This window comes from Cygnus olor, chromosome 1 (genome assembly GCF_009769625.2).
Source record: "Cygnus olor isolate bCygOlo1 chromosome 1, bCygOlo1.pri.v2, whole genome shotgun sequence".
Lineage (NCBI taxonomy): Eukaryota > Metazoa > Chordata > Aves > Anseriformes > Anatidae > Cygnus > Cygnus olor.
In genome coordinates, this window is record NC_049169.1 from 33,450,932 (window position 1) to 33,478,627 (window position 27,696).

The following is a 27,696-nucleotide window of genomic DNA, read 5'->3' on the forward strand; positions in this document are numbered from 1 at the left end:
TCCACAACAAGGCTTGATATATCACATTTTTTCTTGGAGTGATAATTTATGGTATGTTGGTTGGCATGAATACTCAGAGAAAGTTGGGGGAAAAAATCGTACATTTTCCAGACTCTAATGCAGTCACTTGTAGAAGTAGGTTCCCTTTTTGTATCTGTAAATCCTATATCTAAATCATTCAAGTGCAGGTGCTGGGAAGTACTTACCCAGAAGAGTGGCAGCATTTGCATCTACAATTAATTTTCAGTTATAGATTCTACTGGAAAAAAACAGGAGGTGTTTCTTAGCAACTGGAAGCAACGTGTAGCATTTCAAATGCTGTTGCTGTTCTAGTTAAACAACCTCCAGAAGAAAGAAGCCACACAGAGGTAGCCATACAACCTGATTTAAAGGCTTGTTAAGAATTCAGTAATGTACAACAATGGCCTATTGTCATATGGTACTGTCATACTGCATTCCAGCCTAAAAGGGGGATTAAAATTAAGGGCCCCAGTTAAGATTAAAAATGATTATTAAAACAAAACCAAACCAAACCCACAAACCTTTTGTAGTCTCATTTGACAGGGTTAGCCATAGATTAAAAAACTTCACAAGACTATCTGTTACTGTCTATCAAAACCCATTCTGTATAGACACTGCGTGTCAGCCGCATACCTCTGCAGTCATATATGCACACCAAATACAAATAGACTAGAGGAGCAGCACCAAATCTGAATAAATCTGTGCATGCCTTTGCATTCAAAGCCTACTGCCATTTCAGACTTGTATCAAATATTCTTCTCCCATTTCTACATAGTGATTGGATAGTTAGGATGATGTAAATATATACTTCATGTGTGATTTATTGCCCTTGTAGAATTCCCATACTGAACCGACAAGATTGCTGTTGTTATTTTGAGACCGATATACAGTTCTGCCCCTCTATTTTTTTTTGGACTACATAGCATCAATGGACAGTTGTGTTCCTGAAACAAAACAGGGCTAAAGAAAAACAAAAAAGGTTTGTCAGCAGTGGATGGCTCCTTGCAGGGCAGCTAAAATGTTTTCATTATAGAAGGTCTTACAAAACATTTCAGCTAACAAAACATGGCTCTTAAGCTTAACTTACCTCTCTAACCACCCCAAAAAAATAGCTCTAGCTCACTGCTTGTATTCTATTCACTTTTCTCTCTATGTACTTACACGAAAAAGATAATTCCTGTGTTGGCCATGGCATAGGACAGCCCTAAGATGCCGCTGCCCATAATGGCATTGCTGAGGTTGAACGAGGACATGCCAAAGGAAGCTCTGCCCCGGTGCTGTAGGGAACAAGAAGAGATATGACAACTAACTTGCATTTTACTGAGCGCAGTGGGCTAATTGTCCTCACTGCTGTTTTTCCCTCTATTGCTCTCCTGATCCTTAAAGGTGGAGCCTTGCGAAGCCAACAGTCTGCTGAGGTGAGATAGCCACAGCTGGCTGACTGCTGACCAGCCTCTACAGAAAAACGTGCTGTTATCTAATAGATTTCCCAGTTACTGGTTTGACAAGTTCAGATGATTTACTTAAAAAACAATTCAACCAATTCCTGAGTTTTTCTCCAACTAGGATGTATTACTTTCTCTATGGAGCTAAAAATGTGTCAGGGGGCAGGGTGGGGTGCGAAGGAGGAAGATCTGTGTGGCTCAGGTTGGGGGAAGGAGAGTGGAGAGGACAAAAAACAGGAGGCAGGAGTTGGTGTGTGAGGGAGTCACACCTGCTGCCAAGTGGGAAGGGATGGGGGAATCTGGCTCTTAATTTTAGCTTGCAGTTACAAAGAATATTCTTTTCTTTAATCAGATGGTTTCATTTGAACAATCCTAATAAAATACGTAACATGACCACTAACATAATTCCTTTCTTTGTCATCAACTTCAAGATAACTTTGAATAATGTTGAGCAAAGATAACCACAAACACACCCCAGAAACCTTTCCTGTCTTGCCATTTGCCTGTGGAGTTGCCTACAGAGCTGGAGGAACACTGCGCCTGCTGTGTTCAGCACTGCAAAGTTGAACATGAGTGTCCCCTCTTTCAAGGAAGGCAGATGGGTGTAATTTCACTTACACGGATGCTGGAGACAAGCAGTATAAAAGCTAGGGCCCACCTCTAACTAGAAATGGACTGCCCCAACCCATGCTGGACATCTTGGGTAGTACAACACAGTTGTCCTACTGAGTCTGAGTGTGATCTGAGGAATATTTCTGATTGCTTGGGAAGGGAAGACCCAGCTTTACTTGCAAGACAACAGAAAGAGTTTGCTGTACTAACTGTTAGAAAATGTGTTTACTCTTCCAAAGCCAAGATTATGCTGATCAAGCTCCAGAGTAACTTCATTTACTGAAACGTTTGGAAAATGATTCAGGTCAATATGATTTAATTGTAATTACCCTTAAAAATGAATAAAACTTACATATTCTTCATTGTAGTCTTCCAATTTCTTTTTACCCAGATATCCATTTGTAAGGAACTTCTGACTTTCTGCGTCATCACTAGCAAATGGACTGAACACAAAGAAAAATATGAAAACTTTAGATAAGGCTTATGACACGCGTTCTGTTTAAGCAGTGACTTTTGTTATTAGGGGAAACTTTCCTTTGACATTGCAATGTATATTTAAAAGTCCTCCAGAAAAAAAAAAAAAAAAAAAAAAAAAAAAAACAAAAAACAAAACTTTTTTCTCTTGTTGCCCTCTATCCCATGCCTTGGCCAGGGCTGCCCCTCTCTCGAATGGCTGCAGCACGGTGGGAATGTGCTCAGCTCGCAGTGCATTGCGTGCATATCAGTTTACACATCGGTTTGTGTGGCTGGGGTGGTTGGGGGTTGCCAAGCGAGTGCTCAGGGCTGGGAGCCTGCAAAGGTCACTCCAGGCAGTGGCCAGCACAGGGCACCCTGGGCTGCCCCTGTTCTGCTGGGCACCGCATCTGTCGAGAGCAGAGCGGGGAGGCTTGGTGCAGTGGGAAAGTGCTAGCTAAACAATCACACTAATTTCAGCATATTACCTAGGAAACATTTTGAGCCCCAGATGCCATTAGTGAAGCTCGTTTTTCGATTACTGCTTTTTAGCCTTAACAGAAAAGCCTTCCCATTTAAACGCTTACCTCCTAATTGCAGCCTTTTCTGAATCAACCAGCTCCGTGTAGTTGTCTTCGAGGCTTTCCCCGCTGTTGCTCTGATCGTCGAGCTCGATGTTGACTTTTTGCAGCTCCATGCGATCCATTAGAGTGGTCAGCGCTTTCCAGCACACACACTTGCTCCTTCAGGGTAAACAGCACTGCAGCGCCTGCCTGCCGGTTCTCCCTACCATGGGGGGGCTGCCAGAACACTCTGTTCTGCAAACAACACACAACAGGACTCATTACAGTTTTCCTCAAATTAGATAAACGAGTGTAAAATGCTGGGTTTGTGTTTGTTCTCTGTAATAGCATTAGGAGGGGAGGCTGTTGCAGGCTGGGAAAATTCTGGGCAAGCATAATGTTCCTTTATGTGCCAGCACTTGGCCCCTCTGTCTCCCTTGAAATTGTGGAGAGGGCAGTGGCCAATAGATGCACAGCGGATGCCCAGCATCTGGCAACATTACAGAACCAGAAGAAAATAGTTACTGGAATTGCTGCTTTTGCCTTGCCAGTGATGGCTATGCAGAAGCTCTCACCGTTAGAAATGGAGTATATCAGGGTTTCACTACCATTGCTTCAAAACATGCATACACTTAAGGTAAATCCTTAGTGTTTTGAATCATTTGTTATAAGATGAATATTGTCAGTTTTAAATGTCTTGAGGATTTCTCCCCTTCACTGGGTTCTGTCTGAGAAGGCGACAATCTCTGCATGATCTACTTTGATAATGAGGAGGTGCGGTTCTGATACAACAGTTTCTGTTCTTCAGGATATCTGTGTCTAATCCTTACCTGTCCCACAGCTGGGAGATCTGTCTCACACAGGGTTTTAAACAGATATAAGATTCATGATCTTTACCTTTCTCATAAAAATTCCTGCTTTTAAAATTCATATGAATAAATGCTCAGCTCTCTCTATGAATTGAGGGAAAATGTCCAAATCAAAGTTACAAAGAGGACTTCACCCCCAGGATTTCAGCTCTTTCTTGTTAGTCTCATCTTCTGAGACATTTACATTCATTTGCTCATTCCCACATTCGGGAGGAAAACATTCTGCAAGAAACTTTGCAGTTTTACAATACTCTTCCCTTCCCCAAGATACTCCTCGAGGCACCTTACATCTCCATTTCACAGCTGGGGAGACAATGGAACACAGCAGGAAGGGGAGTGAGCAGAGATCAGGTAGCATTGTAATTGCTGGCACACCTGGAGCCAGCCCTGCAGCCTCCTGGCACTTCACCTTCTGCCTCACAGTCAGGCACACTGGCTGGATCCATTACCTTTTCCACAAATGTCGCATGCTAAGTACAGACCAATGCTACATAACAACAATATCAGAAAACATTGTAACTAATAATTTCCACGTCTGGCCCTCTGTAGCACTGACCCTGCAATTATTGAATAGCCTTTTTCCTGGTTTTGCATTTGTGGATGTATATATCCTCTCTTGAGGACCAGACCTTCACTAGCCTCTGCTGTTGATCACATGCTGTCCTTAAGAACATCTACAAATGTATTTGTAGTGACAAAATGTTAGAATGCATGGGCTTAAAATGTAAACACAAACTTTACATACCAGTCCTGGAGGCTAAAACTGACCCTGGGCCAGAAATTAAAGTCAGCTTCCTTACTTCTCAGTAAAACCATCCACCCAGAGCAGACAACCGAAAAGGAAAAGCAATATCAGAGTGCATTAGGAGATTTCCTACCAGAGGACGCGGCTCTGTTTACTCCTTTCTGCTGCCACTCGGGGAGTGCGAGCGAGGGCGACGAGCGCCCGCAGCAGCAGGGCAGGCTCACGTTCCAGCGACCCGGGGATTCTGCCCAGTCGGGGTATGAATAACGCCAGGAGACTAACAAAATTAAAAAAAAAATCCAGACCCTCCCAGCTGTGGCTTCATTCACTGAACTGTCTTCAAATGCAGATGCTGCCCTGTCCAGGGAACAGAGTCCTTCCAGCTCCTGAGGCTTATTTTTAATCTAATGTGTAAAAGTCAAGCAGGCACATCTGCCTGTGCTTAGCCCTGCTCTGATAAAAGGCACGCTACCAAGTGCTCATTGGAGAAATCTCTTTTCCAGGAGCGGCAGTCCAAAATATACACATCTTCAAAGAGTTGGGAAACAGAAAAAATAAGCCAAAAGAGTTTCCAGGAGTTAAGTTACATAGAGGTTAGACTGAGCAAGAAATTCTGTACAGCATAGCAAACACAGTTTGGAAAGGGGAGCAAAAATTGACCAGAAATATGCGTTACAGAGTAAGAATCATTTGGACATTGTCCTGTCAAACATTTACACAGTGAGTAATCTGATTTACGGGCGTCATCACAAGAGGCTGTGGAATTACTGCATAAAGCAGTGATTTTCAATATACATTTTTGAAAAATTTGTGAATTCCTAAAAGTCTTCCAGTGAAGGTGCAAACACTTGGGTGGCAAAATTAATTCTATTGAGAACTCGTCTGCTTGCAGTTGTCACTTTTTAGAGAGCAGTTGGTAGAGCTCCAGGGGTCTGCACAGCTGTGAGCTGAAAGCCATTGGCATAAATGTGGGCAGGATGAGACCCATCGAACAGACTCAGCGCTAGGTTTGAATCCTGCTAATAACTTTGACATTAACTACAACCAAGAGTGTCTTTGATCTTCAGCAGGACTTGGCAGAGCTGTCCCTTAGTCAGTGGAAATCCATTTCCTGATGCTCCCAGCATTGCAAAATACCCACAAAACTGAAGGGTTTGGGAGGATGTTGAGGTCTAGCGTGCCAATAACATGTGCCCCCCATGTACTTAGAAGGGGCAAGCAAAGCAAGGGGGGACCACTGCCACCCCTCTGCATGACCACACAGCCCTTGGGTCGCCGTTCAACCTGTGAGACATTATTTAGGAGTTGGGGGATGTGCTAGCTGGCTACACTGAGAATAAAATCCTGGCTGCAGCAGCACACTGCTCCCAGCCCAATCCCCCTGTATGGGCTGGTAGATGGGCATGGGCCAGGGCCAGGGCCAGGGCCAGCACAGCAGGGCATGGCCACCAAGGCCAGTCAGGCCTGCGCCCTGCCAGAACACAACTCCTCCCATGAGGTGATTTTCAGGTAAGCCAAAGGTCATCTGCTTTAGCTCCCCAGTGGTTTAATGCTTTCTGCTTCAGAATTGTGAATTTGGCACCTAAAACCCATTGCAGAAACCTAAGCCCAGCTTTGTCTCACTACAGAGTAATTTTGTAAGTTTGAAAGAAAGCAAAAATCACTTCTTTTTCTTTCAGTTAAAATCGATACGTTTTCCCTCTTTGGTTACATGCAAGAAAAATCTCTTAGCTCTATGACATTCCTTAAACTTGGCTTTCAATATGGTGATGCATTTGCTGCTTCCTGTGGCATTCTTCTAAACAGAAATATTTTTCTGAAAGTATTGCTTTAAAATGGAAATACTGGTTGCAAAAGAGATTAGCCTATTATTAGAGGAAAGTTATTCCTTCCTATACAACTATTTTTCTGTTCAAATACAATTCTGTTTTGTTATTAAATAATGGTTTTCAGAAATGACTCAGAAAATGATGATTCAAAAAAAAATTTTTTTGGCATCTGATATCACAATGTTATTGATTTCCATCTGGTCTGCTGTTTGAACATTTAGAGAAGGGACCACCACCAGACAAATCGTGCCAGGTCACAGATATGACTAATGGCATTTTTGTGGGTTTTGCAGTATCAAGATTTGTAAGCTCCACCATGGTATCTGATTTAGCAGACTTTGCCAGATTCTTCATCTTCATGACAGTGAGTTTACAATGTTATTGTCTGCACAGCTATGTAAAAATGAAATAAGTGTTATCACTGTGAAATAAACAATTAGAATGCAAAGCCCGTTTCCACAAATTCATTTATTTACTGGAATGTTAGCCAAGTAAATCAAGAGCCTTGAAGTCAGCCAAAGGCTCCAAAGGAAAGTGAGCATTTATTTCTTAATTGTCTGGTCAATTTCAAACAACTCCTGCAACTTCTCTGGTTGCTTACATTTTGTTTGTCCATATTAAAACAAACAAACAAACAAAAAACAATGAAAAGACTAAATTTAATTCCTGAAGAAATACCAAACATACTTGCCAACATAAACTGCTATGTCAGTAAATCTTAAGGAGCCCATCCTTCAAATTACACTTAAATTTACATATTAATTGCATTTCTAATTCTCAGTTTTTGAAGACGTGGACAGTGTCTAAAATACATTGATCATGCATTGTAAAGGAAAAAGTTTTAGGTTTACCTCTGAGCCAAGCTGGTTCTCTTGCTTGCTTGCTAAGCAGGTTCTGTCTTTTAGGATTTGCACCTGTAATGAAAAGTTTGCTTATGTGCAACCTAGAGCAGTTGGACAGTGATTTAAAGACAAATGGGAGTGTATCAGATGAGCCAATCAACATCTGCTACACCCCAACAACTCCCTTTCACAAATTTGCGTCAGCTCTTTTTTAAAAAAAGGGGGAAAAAAAAAAGAAGAAAGGTAAATCAGTTTATTGGAGCACACTGAGGGCAAACATCTCCCTTACCAGAGCTATTTGCTCTCAGAGCTTAGCACTATTACAAAATGCATCTCTGCAGAACACTTCACCCAGGCTCAATCATGCTTTCACTTGATAATCTTGAGTTTTGAACCACCCATGCACATTAAGCTTGCAGCAGCACAGTAGCAATATGCCTTGAAAATGGCGTTTGGGAGAAGTAGCTGAGGGCTCCCACATGGCTCTTATCTCTGCAACTGCAGAGACACCTCTCAAAACAGCAGTGGGGTGTGCGGCAGGGCTCAGTCAGAAGCGAGTGCTTTCAACCAGGCTGGGTGACCTATGGCTTAGTTTCCCAGTTGAAATATTTACCTTAAGAGCAATTGTGGAGGTGTGTGTCAAGTGACAAATGCTATTCATTTAACTGCAATATAGACCTGTGGAGAACTACTTCATTATCTGCGATGTGACTGCTATGCTTCAGAATTTAAAACCTTTTATCCAATTATATAATGACTATAATTAAAAAACAAAACAAAAAAAAAAACAAAAACCCACCTGCCTCTTTCCTTACCTCCCTCCCCTGTAGGCTTTGTGATTAAAACCCTGTAATTTTTAATTCCTACGAGTCCCCGTGGAGCCCTTCAGACCGCGTTAGCTCAGTCTGGGTGACAGCCTGCAGGGACCCAAGCACACGCTGCTGTAGGTAGTTCAGCATTTTTCCATGCTGTGTTTTCCTCTGAGCTGGTGTTGACTCATCAGAGCTGCAGCCACCCCAGGGGCTGTGTCTGCGGTGTCCCATCCCAGGTGCCTCCATCCCGGGCAAAGTACGGAGCTCCTGCCGGCCTGCTACAGCCACAGACCATGGTGTGCCATTTCATGATCTCCCCCTCTAAAAAAATCTGACTTCAATATAGCCCCAGACAAATAGTTTAACAAAAATAATCTTTGCCTCCTTCAGCTCTGCATTCCCATGAAAATGCGATTGATAATGAGGACTGTTAGGCCAGAAGATGCCAAAAGCAGCACAATGCAAATAGTAAGAAATGAAAGCTTTGCAGCCAGAGGTCCTATCTTGCCTTAAACCTATGCACACTACTAGAAAAATGGACAAAATTCTGGGTTTAGACTTTCTGAATGGACTTTGAATCTCAAAGCTCTCCGTATATTCCTTTGCATCAACCAGCCTAATGAAGGAAACAGGCTCTCCCTCTAAAGCATATGGCGCAGAAAAGGTGCCCTTAATAAATTAAAGCCATTCTCAGTTGCCTAAAAAAATCACATTTTGACACCAAAATGCTGATACCTTTGGGTAGATGTGCAGGGCTTTAAGAGGGGCTGGGAGGGGAGCCCTGTTTGCTTTGCACACTGACAGAGCTGTGGGTGCGGGCAGTTTCCTCCCTGTGCTGTTGATTGTGTGGATGTCTCATGTAACGACAGGGGAGAGAAAAACATTTCTTTAAACAAATGAAAATAGGATCGAAAACCATAAAACAAACAGCAGGGAGATTTGGGGACAGATGTACTAACAAATCAGCAACAGCTGTGAAAATTACTTTGGATACATTTTTTGAACCTGATTAAAAAAATAATAATAAAGATGAGAGTTCATTTCCTTTTCAAATACCACAGATATCAATACCTATGTCTAACACCCATCAGTGAGGCATAATTTTCTCCAGGGCCACATCAGGGTGCTTTCGTGGATCTTTCCTCTACGCGTGGAGGGATGGGGGCATCAAGCCTGATGGTGCACAGGGTTTTCTGGGAGTGCCCCTGCCCCAGCACCTGGTGCCCCAGAGATGCCAAGCACCATGAGCCATATGGGCAGGTGGGCCTGGCATAAACCATCCTCATGCTTATAAGATTTTTTTTTTCTGCAGAAGAGGAGCCAGCTGTGTTAACATTGGGTTTCTTGACATTGCCAGTTCTTTCTGCCTATCCCTAAGTAGAAAATACTGGTTAGCTTTTGCTGGGAAAAAAACAAAACACAGCAGAGCAAATGTTGATGTGCAATCTTCAGCTAGAAGGGAGACACATTGCAACCCTTAGGACTGCAGAGCCCTGTCTATATCATGTCTTCAATGTGCCTGCATTTTCTTTCACTATTTCTAAAAAATAAAACTATGCATTTGCTAGGATTACTGGAGATTGTGCATGAGTTTAAAAACAAAAATATATTTTCTTGTTTCTAGCAAAAAATAGGATTGAATTATTGATTATAATGTTGGAAACACAGTGAACAAAAGAAAAGATACCTTGGGATATATGCGCTACCCATGCCTAGTTGTAGCTGGTGCTAACTCTCTGTGAGACATATCTTTGCTGCCAACACTTTGCTATCAGAGGAGCTTCCCATAATTTCAAAGAAAAGCCAAGCGCACTACATTCAATCAAAACTCAAAAAAGGTGCTAAATAAATCTCCTCTTTCCCAGTTAATTAGTGGGACTGCAGTACAAGCTCTAACAGTCACCTCAGTGTCTGTGGAGCCCCTCACCAGGGAGGGCTTCCCTGCTGTGCACAGCCCTGTGTTCGCCCTTTCTCTGAGGATGCTAAGTCAACTGCAGCTGGAACTGCAGCACTCGGTGGGCAGTGTATTGTATGTTCCTTCTTCTGGCTTCTTTGGCTAGCTACCACCTCTCAGAGACAGCACGTGATGCAGTAACACATGCTATCATTTACAGGAAAACATTCCAGACATGGCAGGTCTGAGGACTGAGGGCAGATTTTTTGCCCAGAGAAGCCTCCCTGAAAAATCTGCTAAAGTGAGAAGGTGTTTCCAGAGCAGAGGGTTGCAAGTGGAACTGACACTAGTGGTGGTGATAGTGCCATTATATAGAGCTCAGCAGTCTGAGATGAGTGGTTAGCCTCTGAGATGGAGTTTCTAGGATCTGGACTTAGGCAAAACAGGTCTTGGGTGCACTGCTGGCCCTAGGAGCTGCCGCCTTGCCTGTGCCTGAAGCACATCAGCAAAAAGAGAAGGTGAAATCAGGTTAGTACTGAAGGTGCAGGAGATGCTTTTACCTACATGCTAAGCACATTCCTACTGCAATTTGGCCCTTTTATTTATTTATATATATATATATTTTAGAATATGAGATTGTGTTAAACGTTTTATTAGCATTTTCTGTTTTTCAAAAAGATACAGGAAATCCCACTTTCACCTATTAACTAAATATAGTAATGGTAATGCGAGTGTTTTTAAGTAACTGCTGCTCTCTGAATCATATTGCCTTCCTCTTGCTACAAGAGCCTCGTGTCTTTGCTTGCTTTCAGCTCAAATACTATTCCCTGAAAGAGCAGGAGATTTTGTTGGAGCTCTGAATTTAGTTTTTATTCACTCCCGATCACCATTGGCATGGAAGCACACAGTCTATAAAGAAAAGCAAAGCGTGTATTTTTACCTTGCCGTGGCTGTCTGCTCTTCACCAGTACACTAGAAGACAAAGTGGTTTAGCATCACTGCTTTAGCATCACTTAACATCATTTAGACCCCTGGTTTTGAAACGAGACGTATTCAAGGCACCTGCCGCTATACGCACATCTACATACGAGTCCAAATCCACCCTAGAAGGTTAGTACACCTTATACAGGGATCATTTCAGCAATAGTTGACACTTGATATTCTTTATACTTAGCAACACATGGAAATCAAACAAACACACAAACAAATAAACACACAACCCCCCTCCCTCAACTGTTTATTTCACAGGTTTCTTTTTCAGTTTAAAACCAAGAGGGGTAATGTGATCTCCTGCCACTCAAACACCCTGAATTCTCTCCCAGGTCCTGCAGATTCACGGAGCCACATGATTCAGCTGCACTAAAACATTTGGATTTTTGGAATAAAAAAGTTGGGGAAAAAAGGCTTGTTAAAGCTAGCAAAGGGGAAACTAGGGGGGACATGATAGCAAGCTATAGCTATTTAAAGGGTAGTTATGTTACAAAGATGACAGAGTCAGACTCTTCTCAGCAGTGCCATACTGGCCAAATGTGGGGCAACAGCCACAGGGGGTTCAGGATGGATATTAGGAAAAAGTTTTTCTGTAGACAGGTAGTACAATTTGGGAATATGTTGCTCAGGGATGTTGTGGAGTTGCCATCATTGGAGGTTTTCAAGACTTTGCAAGGCAAAGCCATGTCTGGGCTGAGCTGGTGTTCTTGACAGCCCTGCTTGGTGGAGGCAGCTGGAGCAGCTGTCCTCCACAGGTCTCTTTCAGCCAGTGTTTTGGTGAGTCTGTGAAGCTGCTTAGTGACACACGCAGAAATGTAAAGATATTAGAGATGCCTTCAAAATTACTGATGACAGGAATGTGATTAGGTGAGGCATGGCCAGACATTAGGCAAACAACACTCCATGCATCAGAAGCAGGTTAAAAAGACAGCAAGCAACTCAATGGTGCATTGATTTATTGAGGAGATTTACCATAGAAAGTACTACAGGTTTTGGCTTAAGAAAACTTTTCTTCTTCACACATACACTGTAAATACGTAACTACCTACACAGAGATGAAAGTGTTCTTTTAAAATAATATTTACAAATTTTGCAAAACAAAACTGAGGATTGTTGGCAAATGTATTAAATTCTTTGTAGCAGAATAACTGGTATGTTCGGAAAAAAAGGCTGTTTTTCATTTCCAAAAATATAGTTCCTTCTTATCCCCGAGTTTATTCCAGTCTCTCTGAAACTAATGAGCTTCACAGGACAAGTATGAAAAGCTGCATTTGCAATTGCCCACAGTAAACTGAGGAAGAGCTAAAGTAGACTGTTTAATAAAACTCGTGTGATTCAGTTTAAGAAATAAGATTCCTCATAATAAATACAAATTTCAGAACAGTGGCTATAATTTACAATATATTAATTTGTTTACTATTGTGCTTTGTGGCAATGTGCTTATCACATTCTGTATAGCACAGGATATTTATTTGTGACATTACTGCATCTCCCTATTGTAATGATTCCTGCCAATGCAGAGTGTAAGCATTTATCATTATCCAATATTTTTAAGCAGAAAGTAAAGACAGAGAGGTTCAGATTCATACCACCTAGCAAAAGGCACTTCCCTGCCATGGCTGACCAAGGAGACAATTTGCATTGGGGTCTGTATAACTGCAGTAGAGGGAGACAGGAGCCCACCTGGAGTGGGCTTACCATCACCAGCCAGCTCCTTTGATACACTTTAGTAGGTGCTTGAAGGTTGATGGTGTGCGTCTGGTCTTTGGGAAGGGTATAGATATTATTTATACTATTTAAAAGAGGGATTAACCATGCAAAAAAGAAAAAAAAAAAAAAAAGACTTTCTATTTGAATGATGTCAGGAACGGACAAAACCATCCTCTCTACATTTTTGCCCCAGGTCTTGCTGTTCCACACCCTCACAGAAAAAAGATTACTTCAGTGGTGTCAATCCACCCTCCAATAGTTTTGGAACACATTTGGGAACATATTGCACTGTCAGGACAATTATTTCTGGCTTCAAGCCTGTTTGAGTGCAGACAGGGGCTACCTGGAGATTTTCGCTGCAAGCCTGTGTCTCTTGTTTGCTCTGGAAGTGCCCACGTGTGCTAGAAAGAACATATTGTCCATGCTCTACATGGAAAGAAACTGAGCAAACAAAGCTGCAGGGCAGAGGAATGATGAATTCACTAGATAGTGAATAACCACTGCTGGATAATATACAGGATAATACCGCAATTTTATATGCTTTTTAAATATAATAGCTCACAGAGAAATTTTGAAGTGCTAGTTCAGTTTAGCCTATCCTCTTGCCATACAGGTATATATAAAAAGTGCTTACATCCTGATCAATTTGAACTACATATTGCAATTTATCTTTGCACTGTGGCATTTGCTAAATGCAGAGAACTGCTTTTTAAGGTGACTAAGAGAATGCCAGTGCTTTCTCATAGCTGCTGCCACATTCTGCCCCAATGTGAGCGAGTGACTGCAGGCACTCAAATGTGCCATCAGACTGATAAATATGACTTGAATGAGTGGTGCTGAGGCTCAGGCCCTAGAAGCATCCAGAGATGAGTTCAGGAGCTCTGCTTCTTTTAGAATCTGGAAAATGTGCAGGTCCAGATCCAGATGCGCCAGGTGAAAAGGAGCTAAACCTAGTTTGATATTTTGGTATCTATGCTCATTTGAGGTGGCTAATTTTTGCAGCAAATTCAATGACCTCTGGATCCTGAGATACTCATTAGAAGCAGCCCAGCTCAGACATGACCTGCTGGAGTATTTCATCCAGCTGGTCCCCCAATCTCTGCTGACATGTCTTGTGGAGGCCCTTCAGATCTGAGCACTTGTGAGCTAGTCTGCTGCCTGCCACTGCTTCCCTGGAGCCTAATAGGGCCTGTGCCATTGCATGAGCAGATGTCTGCAACAACCATGGTACCACGAGCTAAATACACTTGCAGTCACACAGGACTGTGGAGAGCTCATCATTCGTCATTTAATAGTGAACACATACACGCAGTTTTGCTCAAGCCTACTACTCCAGAAAAGCCTATATTTATTTGGCAGTGCACCAATGCCACCATATGTGTCAGTGTGGTGTGCAACCACTACTCCTCACCTCAGGGCCACACCCTGAAGGGCTGAAAGAGCTCTCATGAAGCCAGCTGGTTTGTATCAGCTAGAGTGCAGCAGGTCAAGGGAAAGGAAGAGATTATTCCCTTCTGGAGCTTTTTGTAGCTCCCATGGTGAAGGAAAAGAAGCAGGTAAGGGGACAGGGCACAGCTTTTATCAGACCAGTGACTTAACTGGAAAAACTGGGCAAGCCCTTCCCAACAAGCATTTGTCAAGTCTATCTTTGAACATGTTTGTGTTAACCATGATTTAGCTGTTTGTATTTCGATCATTGTTACATTAGTAGTCAACAAGCTTTAATAAAACATATGAAAAAAAAAAGACAAACACTGACAACTTACTTTCACCAGTCATCTTTAGGATCCCATGACTACATTTCTGTTTATAAAAATAACAACATATTTATATAAACTAGATGAGATTAAAGTCAGTCCATGAAAACAATCAGAATTCCCTTTCATTAGCAGACTCTGTGGGAGAACAGTACTGTTATTTGTACTGTCTAAGCGATGTGTAATACTTTGCAGCACTTAATAACATTACTTAGACCCTGGGAGCAGAGTCAGCTCTTTAAAGGAAATCAGGATGAGGTACCACTCTTAAAAAGGTTTTACATTTACATGAGGGGAAAAACATGTGTTCAGAGACCTGTGGGTGCTGACAGTTTACAGGGATTTCCCACTTATTAAAATGAGTAAGAAAGAGGTGAAACTGATACATTACTTGTCCAACAGAGCAAAAGAACATTTTTCTCTTCTGGCAATGAGAGGAGATGTCATGTCCTGCTCTCCCCAGTCTCTATGGGAAGGGTACCCTACAGTTAGGTCAGGACATAAAACTGAATTCCTCATTCTGCTGCAGACTTTTCCTGCCTTCTTGAACATACCTCTCGGAGAGCTTAGGCAGTGAGAGCATAGGAAAGCAGGGTGGCAGTCAGAGCCCCCACCGATGTGTTGGGCAGTGCTGCTCTCCTTGGGGAGGTCCCTGAGGTGTGCAGAGCCCTCAATGGCATGGCCACCACCCAGGCAGGGCTGGGCAGCTCAGGACCTGGGCAAATCAGGCTTCACAAAATCAAAGGTTCTTCACTGTTTGGTCTGCCCAGTTCAGATACACCATGCATACACATACTGGTGTGGGCTGGACTGGTTTTGAGCATGGGCAGTGTCAGTGCACGTCTGCCCATAATACACCTCACAGGCAAACTTTCAGCAGCTCAGAATAAGATGTCTCAATATCCTTCATGGATTTAATACAACCTCTGTTCCCCAGTCTTCCACCTGCAAAACAAGTGCTTTACTACATACCTATTTCACTTGCACATCATAGAGATAAGTATGTTCAAGGCTAAGCAGCAAAGGATCGTGCCAATCCTCAAGGGAAATTGGCTGCCACTTATCCTCTTCTGTTTAATGAATGAAGGATAGAGTAAAGACATGAAAAAGGCAAAGTATAAAAAGGGTTAAAAAGATCAAAAGCATACTCTATGTGAATTTTTTTTTTTCTGTTGAAACTTCATATCTAGAAAGCTTTGTCTCTGTCAGTTCCACATACTTCTCTTGATAGTGTTCCTTACCCCATGGTAGTGACTTTTTGTAATGCTTTATTAGTTTATAAAATAAAATAAAATAAAATCACCAGATGACTTACAACAATGATTAATGTTATTGTTATTGCTCATTATTATCATTTGTCATATGAGACAATGCCCGGCTGTGCATTTTTCCTCTTTTAAAAGAGAAATCTGGCTCAGCTCTGAAGGCCTCAAATTGTGTTTATTATACTAGCTGGAACATGTTTATTACATTGTCATGTTTCTATATCCCTCCTGCTACCTTGTGAAGAAGATACTTTTGCTCTGACTAAACTGTGAAAACTCTGCAAGGTTTTGCCCTCTCTGATCAAGCAATTGATCCACTGAGTTCAACAGCCTCCTGTGATGGTAGCCAGTACCTGACCCAGCAGATTGTCCCCTACCTCTCAGTACTGCACCTAATCCTGAGAGGCACTCCATGGGGAAGTCTTCTTCCAGACTTCCAGTCCTAATTAATGAGATTTCCTCAGTTTTAAGCTCTACTCTTTCCTAAAAAAAGTGAGTTAGAAATGGTCATGTATTGCTTGCCTGTATGGTTGTTAGCATAATGGCATTTGATCAAGGGGAGAAGCTGCAGGAGACATATGTAATAGCTAAAAATAACAATGATAAAACAGCAGTAATGAGAACCTTACTTTCATATTGCAACTGCAGTGAATTTGTGCAGAACCTTGGCTGAGAGGCTTTCCAGGCACTTAGCTGAGCTTTTGGGCTCCTGAACCTTGCTGATTCCACAGCATGATGGCAGAAACGCTGCCTAGTGACTTCTGAACACAAACAGCAATCAAGGAAATTCACCTTATGGGAACTGCCTTGATTGTGGACCATATTTGAAAGTTTAACAAGCTCTGCCTTTTGGACTTGGTGCCTGGAGATGTGCATGTTCCCTCCTGAGTCCTGCGGCTTGGCCCGATGAATTTCACTGCCTTTCCCTACAAATCCTGTGCTGTCAGGATTGACAGTGGCTTGATAACCAGTGGGATGTTGCTAGAAGTGTACTACAGGTTCATTGTGGCATGAAAACCTCCCAAATGGGTCTGCTTGGCTTTGCGGTGATGTCAATATTTATTGTCACTGTCACAGACCCAGGAAGATTACACAGACGTGGTCAGGACACGGCACTTGTGGCTCATGTAGGGTTACATAAAGCACTCTCCCTCTGATTTTGAATTTAAGCACCAGAACTAGTGCCAGTGAGCTGGGTTTTTCAATCACTCCAAACACTGTTGGGAAAGAAAGAGAACCGCTGACAGACATATCCTGTCTCCTGCTCCTTGCTCCACAGACCCCGGCTAGGTATGAACCCCAGAGGAGCCTTTCTCATGTCCCACAGCTCCCTTAAGTCAACATAGGCAAACGCTGATGCTAAAGGAGGCAGTGCCAACTTCCCACTGACCCAATCACTATTTTTACTCACCTTGCTTCCTCAGTGACTGCAAATAGTCATAAATACATATGGGAGGAAGAAAAAGAGGCTAGTTTTAACCCAGAGCATAGCCCTTTTCCCACTCACTATGTGGCTGCATGAACATCTGGCAGAAGAGGGAGATGCCAGGGGCAATAAGCAGGCAGAGGTGAGGACTGGAAGGTAAGCCAGGACTGCTTATTCCAGTTTAAACTGATTGTGGAGCTTGCAGGTAACTTACGGTCCTTGTATTATGTTCCCTCAGGGTGGGTGTGTGAAAGCGGGAGGCAGACTTCACTGGTCCATTACACCTCGATTAGGCAGACAGGATGAAACCAATTTTCTGTCTCCCAGAAAATGCCATCAGAAATGTTTAAGCTAGTCTAAACATAGACTAAAGTACCATTCACTTACAAAGTGTTTCACATTATCCATGATATCTAAAATCAAGTACCGATAATTTCAAGTGAAACATAACCTAGTCAAGTTGTTCTTTTAAATCAAAATTGGTCTTATCTTTTTCTTTTCTTTTTTTTTTTAAATGAAAATTATTTGCCTCATAAAAAGTTTTTATGTTTCAGAAAATTTTATCGAGAATTATGTTTCTTAATAGTGAATCTTATAACAGCATTACTTAAAACAATTAAATCAATTAATTCAATAAAATTCTTCATCTGAACTGCAATATTTTGGCACTGTGACTGACTGAGTTTACTGCCTTTCCAATTAATGAAAGATTGGTTCCTTTAGCAATTACACTCTGATAAGTCCACAGCAAGAACATTTTCCATTACTCATCCCCCACTGCTATCAAAGGGCCTTTACTGCTGGCTTTTCATTCTGACTGTAATTCTAAATTAACAGAATTTATCACAATCCTTGTTCAGTAGAACTCTTTGAGAAAAATTGATTTCAAATTTTATCAGTGCAAAAACTTCATCGACACAGGCAAATCCAATGACTAACACTGTTAGCCATTGAAGGATCATCCCAGCCACTACCACCTCATGTTTTTGGCTTTATTTTAAAAATTGTGGTTGTGGATGTTCAAGGTCAAATAAGAGTTAAATAAGAGTTAATGTCAAATAGTGGGACAAAAATGTAATTTTTTATCACAAAATATTACAAAATAGCCTGAAGGATCTTTTCATAGCCCAAGTAATCAAGCTTCTGTCAAGGTGAGATAATTGTCAATCAAGCTTTTAATCAAACACAGCAGCTAAAAATCAGAGGCAAGGGAAGCCAGGCACTTCACTGCTGTTTGAGCACCTAGCTCAGAAACAGAGTATGTATGGAGTTTAGCAGTAGCTGAGAACCTGTTGTAACTCCATACAGTTATAAAAGCACTCAGAAGAGATGTCTGTGTTGGGAAGTTTTTTCTTGCTGAAGTTGAAAACAAATGCATTCACCATGCTAGTTAAAATGTTATTTAATGAGAAATTATTTTAGCCTATTAGTCTTTCTCGTATTAAAGGAAAAAGAGGTTCTTGATTTCCAATAGGCAATTAGCATTTCTTTTAATCAAATCCTATTAGTAATTTTTTTTTTTTTTTTTTTTCTGGCTCAGCAGACTGAATGAACATGCCAGACAAGACTTTGACCATACCACAATGAACTATCGCCATTCCTGCAAATACTCATGCTTCTTAATTTCATACTTGTCTATTGTTTATAATTTGGAATTACATACACAAGTATTGCTAAATCAGAGATGTATTTATATTTTGCTTTTGTAAGCTGTCACCAGTAGTTCATGTGTTTTTTTTTTTTCCTACGCTAAAATGTATTTAAAATAAGTTTTGTCACCTACTGTTCTTGGCTGTTTTAAGTAGAGTTCGAATTAAAATCTAGAAACCAACACTTCTCACAGGAAATTAACTTTCTACTTTTATGTGTAGCACATTCATACACCACTATTGTTTATTATACTGTTGTGTAATTTTGCACAAACATTGATTAGTCATTTCGTAAATCTGGAAAACACAATTCCCAGGTGATGGCCATGACCCTAGAAAAAGTTTAGAGAAAACAACCTCATTACGAGACATACCTTGCAATAGATGTTTGTTTAACTGGAAATCCACAGGAGCAGCTGCCCAGTGCAACGGTACATATTTGCTTCTGAATCCTTTCTCAAAGGCACTATTTAAACATGTTGATGAACTGAACTGGATTTCTCCCCACCTCCATTCCAGCAAAACAAGGAGACTCAGAAGATAAAATTTGTTTTGATATTGCAAGTAGTGCTATGTGGTAAGTGAGAAATTTGCTTTCAATAACCCTATTTAAATAGGAATGTGAGAAGTTTCCATATTCCTGTACAGATGCAATGTCTCTGCGTACTGCTGCTCAGTCACATTTCTATTTGAAAATGAATTAACTTCTATTTCTAGAAGTGTTTGTGTATAGAGCTCCTACTTGTCCATATTTGGCTTGATATTAAAGATCTGGCTACTCTAGCTTCACCACTCCAGCAAGAAGGAGACAAGAATTACTGTGTAGAGAATGTTAGTCCGGTTCAGGTTATACAACTTATTTCAGATCTTGTTCAGATTTATGTTAAACTGTAAATCACTGACATTGGTAACGAGGGTTTTATGATGTGTACAGCTGGACTAGCTATCATTTAATTTCAAGTGGCATGCTGAGCAGCAACTAGTGATAACGAGATTTTTTAGCTGCCCCTGTTCTGGGCTAAGTTCAGTGCTGTGACCTAGAGGGGAAAGTTTGTGTCTCCTGAGCCAGTCACACTTTACACTTCCTTTCTGGGCTCTGTTTTAGCCTTTCTTCTGCCAATGACTGCATGGGAATCCCTTCAGCCTGTCAACACCTGGCTTTCATTAGCTGGAGAAATTTCTCAAAGTGCTCCTTCTCACTTAGAGCTGCTTTCTGCAACAAGCATAACTCCAAAGAAAGGAATTGGGAGTGACAATAAGCAGATCATCAATGGATCATGGCTGAGATGGTGTCACTCCTCCTTTCCTCCGCCCTTAGCTAAAGATGTAAATCATCAGATGGAGCTTGATCCAATGTCCTTTCTACTCCTGTGGACAGCATTTATGCATGTTATCACCTTCACTCTTGCACGGAAGAAGATCTGAGCTAATTTAATGGTACACTAAGTGCCTCAAAAACAAACTTTTCTCAGAGCAGGAATGATGTTTTCCACAGTGAAACAGAAACAACAAAAAAGCACAAAATAAATCATGTTGTAAAGATGTGTGAGAGTTCTGCCACAGCTATATCAAACAGAACTAAAAGTGTTCATCAGCCACTTATTCTTTCATTTGCTTTGTGTCTTCATCTGCACTGGTGTCTGTGGAGAGTAAACCATAAAGCAGAAAAAAAGACTGAATCCAGAAATACTCATTCAGGCTAAACTCTTATTACTGGCAAAGGAATGTCTATCTGAGTAACCTTATCATAACTTTTTTTTTTTTTTCTGTAAAAGGGAAAAAATGCTAAAAAAAAAAACAATATTCCTGCTACACCCAGCAATTTTGCTCCTCTCAGTTTTTAATTAATCAGAACATTGCACACCAATCTGTTTTAAAGGCAGTGGTAAAACCCTGCCTCCTAACAGGACCTGTGCTGGGCTTGAGAGCCAAAGGTTTGTTTCTTTAATCTCTTTTTTTTTTTTTTTTTTTTTTCACATTTAGTGTAATTTTCTGAGTTTTGTTAACTTACCATGTCTTTTTACTTTCTTTGCAACGCCTTTAACATATGAAATATGGTGCTTAAATTTTTAAATCTAATTGTTGTATAAATTAAAGAAGAATCGCAGAAAACAAGCTATATTAGGAATCAAAAGTGTTAATTAAGGTCATGAATTGCTAGAAAAACAGAAAGATAGTGTATTTTTTGATGCAGTCTTAAGAAAATGTCTTTTTTTTTTTTTTTTTAAATCAATAATTTGAAGCAAAATGAGCTATAGTAATGTATAGAGAAACTGTCCATGGTAGTTATAAAATCCAAATCATGCAATGAATTATCAAAGCAAGATGGTAATCTTGACTACTAGTGTTTGCAAAACTCATCAATGGCAATGACATTATACTTTTTTTTTTTTTTAAAGTTTTAAGGATTTTTAGTTCTGATGATAGAAAAAGTGGGATAATTTTCTCCCTATTTCACAATGATTTTGTGACGATCAGTTAGTGCTTGCAGAATGCTTTGATTGGTTAAAATCCTGTATGAACACTCATCTTTTAATTAGTCATCTGACCTTAATGTGATATTCTTAAACATTCTTAATGTATTTCTTAATAATTTTTATATGGTCTGTCGGCTGATATCTTTTACAAGGCTGTACCTACCATGATTTGAAAATGAAATTCAAAGTATTGACAAGGTGATGAATCTTCTCCTTCTCTGAACTTCACATACTCAGGTAATACTATTGATTTTTCTAATGTGATTAAAAGTCTCAGACTGTGGTTCTGCATTTTTGCTTTCTCATGATAGTAGTTTACAATAACAGACTACAATCATGTCAAATTATTTACCAAGGTTATCTGTTGCATGATTTTCAAGACATAGAATCTGTGGCCGAATGGTGGCCTGTACACCTTTTGGTAAAAAGGTAATATATGAGGCTGAATTTCTGGATTTATCTGATAAATTTTCTGTCATAGGAATAGAACAGGTAACAACAAGCCTTACAAACCACTGCCGAAGTTCACTAAGAAGTGCTAGATTTCTCATAGAAGAAAAGTGATGAGAATTTATGGTTAACTTCAAAATGATCCGTTGTGGCTCAGAAAAGTGGTACATAAAGTAAATGGTATTATACTAGTATGACTTTTAAGCATGGAACTAGATTATTTTTCCATCTCTTATAGGTTCTAGACATTATAATCCATACCTTTGTCATCTCGGGGTTATACCTTCTGGTTGGTATTGTCTATGAGGAGACAGGGAAGTGTCTACTGATTCAACATGTAGCCACTGACTTCCTAAGGGATGATAGAAGTTGGAGCATATTGCCATGATGCATCACACCGTTTTTTGCTTCTTTTTTCAAGACAGATCAAAGGCTTCTTTCTGGGATCCGCTTATGTGAAAAACTCATTCATGTCTTTATCGTGAATTATAATCATGATATCATGAGATCTTAGAAGGATTTATTTGAACATTTTTGAATAAGCCTAAAAATAACTGGTATGGAAGTTATGAACACAGTATCTTCATGGAGAAAAAGTAGATGAATAATAAGTGCTTCATGTTGACGATTTTTTTGAAAATTTGATAGGCTCCCATTTTTGTCGTATTTTGTTTACAGATGTCTCCCATAAAACCTGTAGAATTCATTATGTTCTATTATTCCTTTATTTATAACTCTGGATAGTATTTTCTAAATTTTTAGTGTTGCAGATTTTGACCCTGAATGCTGTAAAGTTTGATACTGCCTTATATTTGGAAAGAAGGCCTTACAACAGAAGGCTCGAAGTACATGATCTATTTCTCATCTTCTTGTGCTGTAATACTTGATTTTGTGGACCTTGAGATCTGTCCTATTATAAGTTGCTGCAGAAACGAAACAACTATTTAGGCAGTAAAATCCGAGTCCTATAGCAGTTCAAAACAACCACACCCCCAAAACACTGTCAAAATTACTTCAGGGATCTCTGACTCCATTTTATCATCAATGGCCTTGATTTATGTTGGGTAAAAACCTATTTTCTACAGTTTATGATAAGGCAACATCTGAAATGCATCCCATGTCTCTCTTTCTGACTATGAGAGTAAATACTTAAAAAATATCCTTCCCTTCTTATTACCAGCTAATGATGTATATTTATGCTCTGTTTGAGTTTCTCCATCCAACCGTGTTCTTCATGACTTACAGGAAAGATGTGTTTGTTCAGCCTCACTGTTCAGCCAATTCAGTAATGAGTATACACTCTTACTGGCTGACATGAAGCACATTCAAGAAGAAACAGTGCCACTTAAACTTATAGTTTTCATAAGGTCAACATACAACTGCATATACAAATCCCTATATAATTATCTGATCTCACAGGCAAGTTGGAAAAGGTTATTTTTTACTGTAAATTTTGACTTTTCCATCCAAATCCTTAATCCCTGCAATTTTGAGCAAAAATACATGCATTTAAAAATACTTTTGTAGCAGTTTTTTTTTTTTTTTCTCAGAAATAGTATTTGGTATGAGGAATTTTGATTAATATAGACATTTCCTATTCCAGCTAAAAAGAAAAAAAACTCATAAAAGGATAACATTTAATCAGGTCAGCCTACAAATTTATACAAACGCATAATGCAAGAGTTATCCTGGAATACACAGGGGATCTTATAGAGAAATATCTTCTCAGAAAGTTACTTACTCTTTTTCAAAGTAAATGATTAGAAAAATGAACAGGTGGCAAAAAGATAAACGTATTTGACTACTTCCGGCAAGGCACTGCTTTCTTATATGTTATCCTGGAGAATGACTTAAATAATTGCTCAAAAAGAATGCACTGGGGTCTACAAGTTACATTTCTGGTGCCGTTTAGTTAAATTGAGTCATTAAATACAAGAACTAAGGACCTGATTCTCCTTTACACAAAAGTCTCTTTATGCCACTCTGGCAGTACAGAAAGGCTGTAAAATAAGTAATGCAATTAATGCCTGACTGAATGCCTACTGGCACAGACTGGAACAGTGAAATAAAAATTAACCCCCAATTTTTTCTAAGTATTTTTCTAAATGGAATGTGCTATAAGTGTCATTAAAATCACTAGCTACAAAAGAATAGAAACAAACTCACTGATTTTTTTTTTTTTTTGACAGAGGCTTTCAGAAACTAATTGAAGCTGTGAAAAAAATACACCAAAAGAGTGAAAAAAGATCTGTGGATTTCATTTAGAAATAGTTTTGTCTTTTGGACGAGTTGCAACATGAAAACAAGTATTTATGATAGAAATGCTGACATAACTTCACTAATAGCACCTCTAACAGAGATTGTTACAATGTGTATTTACTCAGTACAGCATTAAATAAGAGATGTGAACTCACCATAGCAACCCCTGCATCACATTGCAGATATGCTGCTTCTAAGATACGGCAAACGTTTCTGAAGGAATATACACAAATATTAGGTAAACATCTATCAATTGCAAATTGGCTTTCAAAAATACTTTGCTAAACAGTATTATAAAAAGCAGTATAGCTTGATGCTATGTAAATTAATAAATTATGGCTGGACTTTGCTTTTTATTTTCTCATGATTGTTACCTCAAAATGTAATTTTAAGCAGCTCCCCAACTGTCTATGAGAAAAATAGTGGCAAGTACATTATTGAGCTCCTCCAAAATGTCACCTAGAATCTTTACCCACCCAGCAGACTCACCTGTCCCTTTCAGGCCTTCTCTTTCTGCCATCCTGAGATCTTGCTAAAATACTGCTCTTCACCACAAGAGATCCAGAGGAATTATATGGATACAGTCAATGCTAGAAGTAGGTTTTCTGCTGAACTGTCATAGTCCATTTTTAAACATATGACTATTTGCTCTTCATTACCACTCTACTCTTACTTTTCAGTTTGAATTTTATCCACTAATATGTATTCATTTAACTTGTCTTTATTCAAATGGATTTCTATCCTTGGCATGAACAAAATGTCATTGTATTGGCAACATTACTTTTTTTTTTTCTCTTAATTTTTTCATCCTTTTAGTGAGTCTCCTATGACTGATATAAACATTTTCTGTGTTTAGTTTTGGCACTCCTCTTTTGGTGGCCTGATCCTTAAAGTTCCAGTATTATATCTTAATGAAAAGCTTTTAAGTTGCTACTGAATTACCATCAACTTCAGCTTGACCAAAATCCTTGGCAGGTTGCCTGTTCATATACATCAACTTTAAATTACTTCTGCAGTACCTAAAACAAGATCCTGATGATGTGCAGTGGGTTGCCATGCCTGCTGCAATCAAGATTTTGCTGTCAGATCTTCCTTATACTCTATCCAACAATTCTTAACAGACTTTACTCCTGGAAGGTGAAGTAAGTGATCGCACTTGCTTTGATCTTTTATTGATAGTAAGCAACTGTACTTTCTCTTCCTATATCTCACTTGCACAAGGGGAACACCTATTTTCTCACATTACCTGAGAAGACTGGTAAAGAATATAAACAGAACTCTTTTTTTTTTTTCTTTTTTTTTTTTTTTCTGTCTTTGTTTGTCTCTGTAGGTTCTTTCATCACTGCTGGCCAGCTTTGTTTGGAGACACATGCAATGTCTTCAATCACTTGGTTATATGTCCAGGCACAGGATCTCATGTGAGCAGGTCAAGAACTGTACGCGGTTCAAGGGCTGCAGACTTCCTTCCTCCCCATATCTAGTCTATGGGGACTATGTGGAGGAGAAGGAAACTGAGAGAAGGCTGCTAGTTCTACCAAATTGCTACTAATCTAAAGGCATGGTTATCTTTCTTGCTTCTTCCCTCAAGTCTACTTTTGCCTACTTGCACTGATCAACTACCTGATTTGTCAGTGAACTGGATATTTGAAGATATCCTCTATTTTCTGAAGAAAGGAAGAGATTACACTGGGTGTTGTTCAAAATAGTGGTTCACCTGGATGCAAACTGACATATACATCGCATTTGTGATTGTTGAGGGCCAGTATACTAAGATGAACTATAATGCACCCAGATGCTCACTGTCTGTAGAAACATGGGGTGTTATACCTACGGATTTATTTCACGGAATATAACAAAACTAAGAAAAACTTAATTTCATGATTCACCACAGAATCACCTATGGGCCTAAACCTCTGAAAAGTTGTCCAGTGTAATCATCAATAGCAATTACTTTCTACACTTCACATCAGAAAGCTCTGTACTTCACAGAAAACATCTTGGTAGTTCTTCTATACTTCAGCATTGCCTCTGCCTCAACATCAATTGCAGGCCAACAGAGAGATGCTTCCCATAAGAACACTTTGCCACCCTCTAACATCTATCTGTAGTATAAGAGAATAGGTATTGAATACCAGACTAGCCCAACAGACCTGTGTCCAGGACTATATTAAAGTAACATAATATAATACTGCTGTTTATCTAAAATAATGGGTCTGACAAGCATTATTTTTAGTCTTAGAGAAACTGTAAGAGTTCACGTGCCATTTTTACTTGATTTTTATTATATTTTAAGCATTCAAAACTTCAGCAGAATAAGTTGTGTGAAGAACACAACCACCTGAACAAAGCAATAAATGAATTGAATCCTTATTCTTGGGACTAACAAGGAAAGAAAAGAGGCTGTTACTGAAAATATTCAAGTATCTTCAATGTATTGAAATTTCTGTGAAGTGTCAAAGTCCAGAAAAGATGGAGAAATTATAAGATCCAACAGTTATTGTTCAGGTGTGTTCTAGATTCATGTCCTTCTATTTAGTATTCTGAATTATGTGTTAGAGATATTATACATCTCAGACAAGAAGAGTGAAAAATCTTGAGCTATGTTAAAACAATCTGTTAAAATGTTATCTGAAAATTATGAAAATGACAGAGTTTTTGCCAGAAAAAATAATGTGAAAGTCAAGCAAACATTGTAGCACCCTAAAACAGCACCAGTGGCACAGATATAAATAAAGAAATCTCAAAAGAATTAATGCAACTATTAAAATGCAAAAATTGTACGTTTGATAACAATTATTAAAATGAGTCCTAGTAAGCAGTATAATCTATTTTTTTGTAAAATCCTCAAAATACATGGATGTGCTTCCTAAATAGAAAACACATGTAAAAACTTGTTTGGAACAGGCTCAGACAAATTATCCTTTAAGGTTTCTGGTTTGTCAGAGGTGAGGTGGAGTGTGTTATCAGGAGTAAGATGAGCAGTATGTCCCTGGTTAGTGTCCTTGCTATTGATAAATACATGCCAACAGATACAGATCTAGGTTAAAATGGTGCTGTCATCAAATTGCTGAAATTTCTGCCTTTGAATGTACATTGTCATTTATACTTAAATAATGAAATTTATCCTTTGATACACAAGAAATGATGTTCTTTCTACCATGCAAACTCACAAGTTTGTGTGAATTTTCAGATCTACATAACTGGATTTGGAGAATGAAAAATAATATCAAGGAATATAATTTTAATAACTTCTGTATGGCTAAAACTCATTTTCACCTTGCTGATATTGGATACCAAGGTACCAAAGCCGTGATCAGATTCTAACACTTCCTTTCCTTTTTCCCTGTCCCTAAGTTTGTCTTACATGCTGTTGAGGTAGCAAACCACTTTGTGGTTTTAACGGGACCCAAACTGTTATCAGTGGTCTCTTGAAAAAATACTTGTTGTACAGTTAACAACTAATACCATAAGACAGATGAAAATATGTTCAGACAGTATAAAATAGGTGCATTTTAATGAAATGCTATATATATATATATAATTATTTTTTTTAAAGTAACAAAATGCCCTGTAATAGTAAGCTTGTTCTTCATTGGTTTTGATCTGCAGAGTGATGCTTATTCTACCT

General features: G+C 39.5%; 1 protein-coding gene and 1 long non-coding RNA gene across 4 annotated transcripts in view; one reads left to right on the top strand and one right to left on the bottom strand.

The window, feature by feature from the left end:
* Positions 1 to 19,393, bottom strand: part of SLC38A4 (solute carrier family 38 member 4) — a 32,838-nt gene extending 13,445 nt beyond the window's left edge. Inside the window, exons 1-5 of one of the 3 annotated variants that reach the window (XM_040551879.1) lie at positions 19,257 to 19,393; positions 7,389 to 7,451; positions 3,119 to 3,349; positions 2,431 to 2,521; positions 1,183 to 1,298 (exon numbers count right to left, since the gene is read on the bottom strand). In XM_040551879.1, coding sequence (XP_040407813.1) covers positions 1,183 to 1,298; positions 2,431 to 2,521; positions 3,119 to 3,237 — 326 coding nt within the window. In that variant the 5' untranslated portion in view covers positions 3,238 to 3,349; positions 7,389 to 7,451; positions 19,257 to 19,393. Of the gene's footprint in view, positions 1 to 1,182; positions 1,299 to 2,430; positions 2,522 to 3,118; positions 3,350 to 4,841; positions 5,405 to 7,388; positions 7,503 to 19,256 lie in introns of those variants that run through there. The other 2 variants (XM_040551863.1, XM_040551870.1) reach the window with 2 other exon arrangements.
* LOC121067414 lies at positions 5,731 to 27,496 on the top strand. Its single transcript, XR_005818285.1, has 4 exons — positions 5,731 to 6,217; positions 19,293 to 19,459; positions 21,512 to 21,596; positions 23,999 to 27,496. It is a non-coding gene; the product is annotated as an uncharacterized LOC121067414 (long non-coding RNA).
* Positions 27,497 to 27,696: the final 200 nt, after the last annotated feature.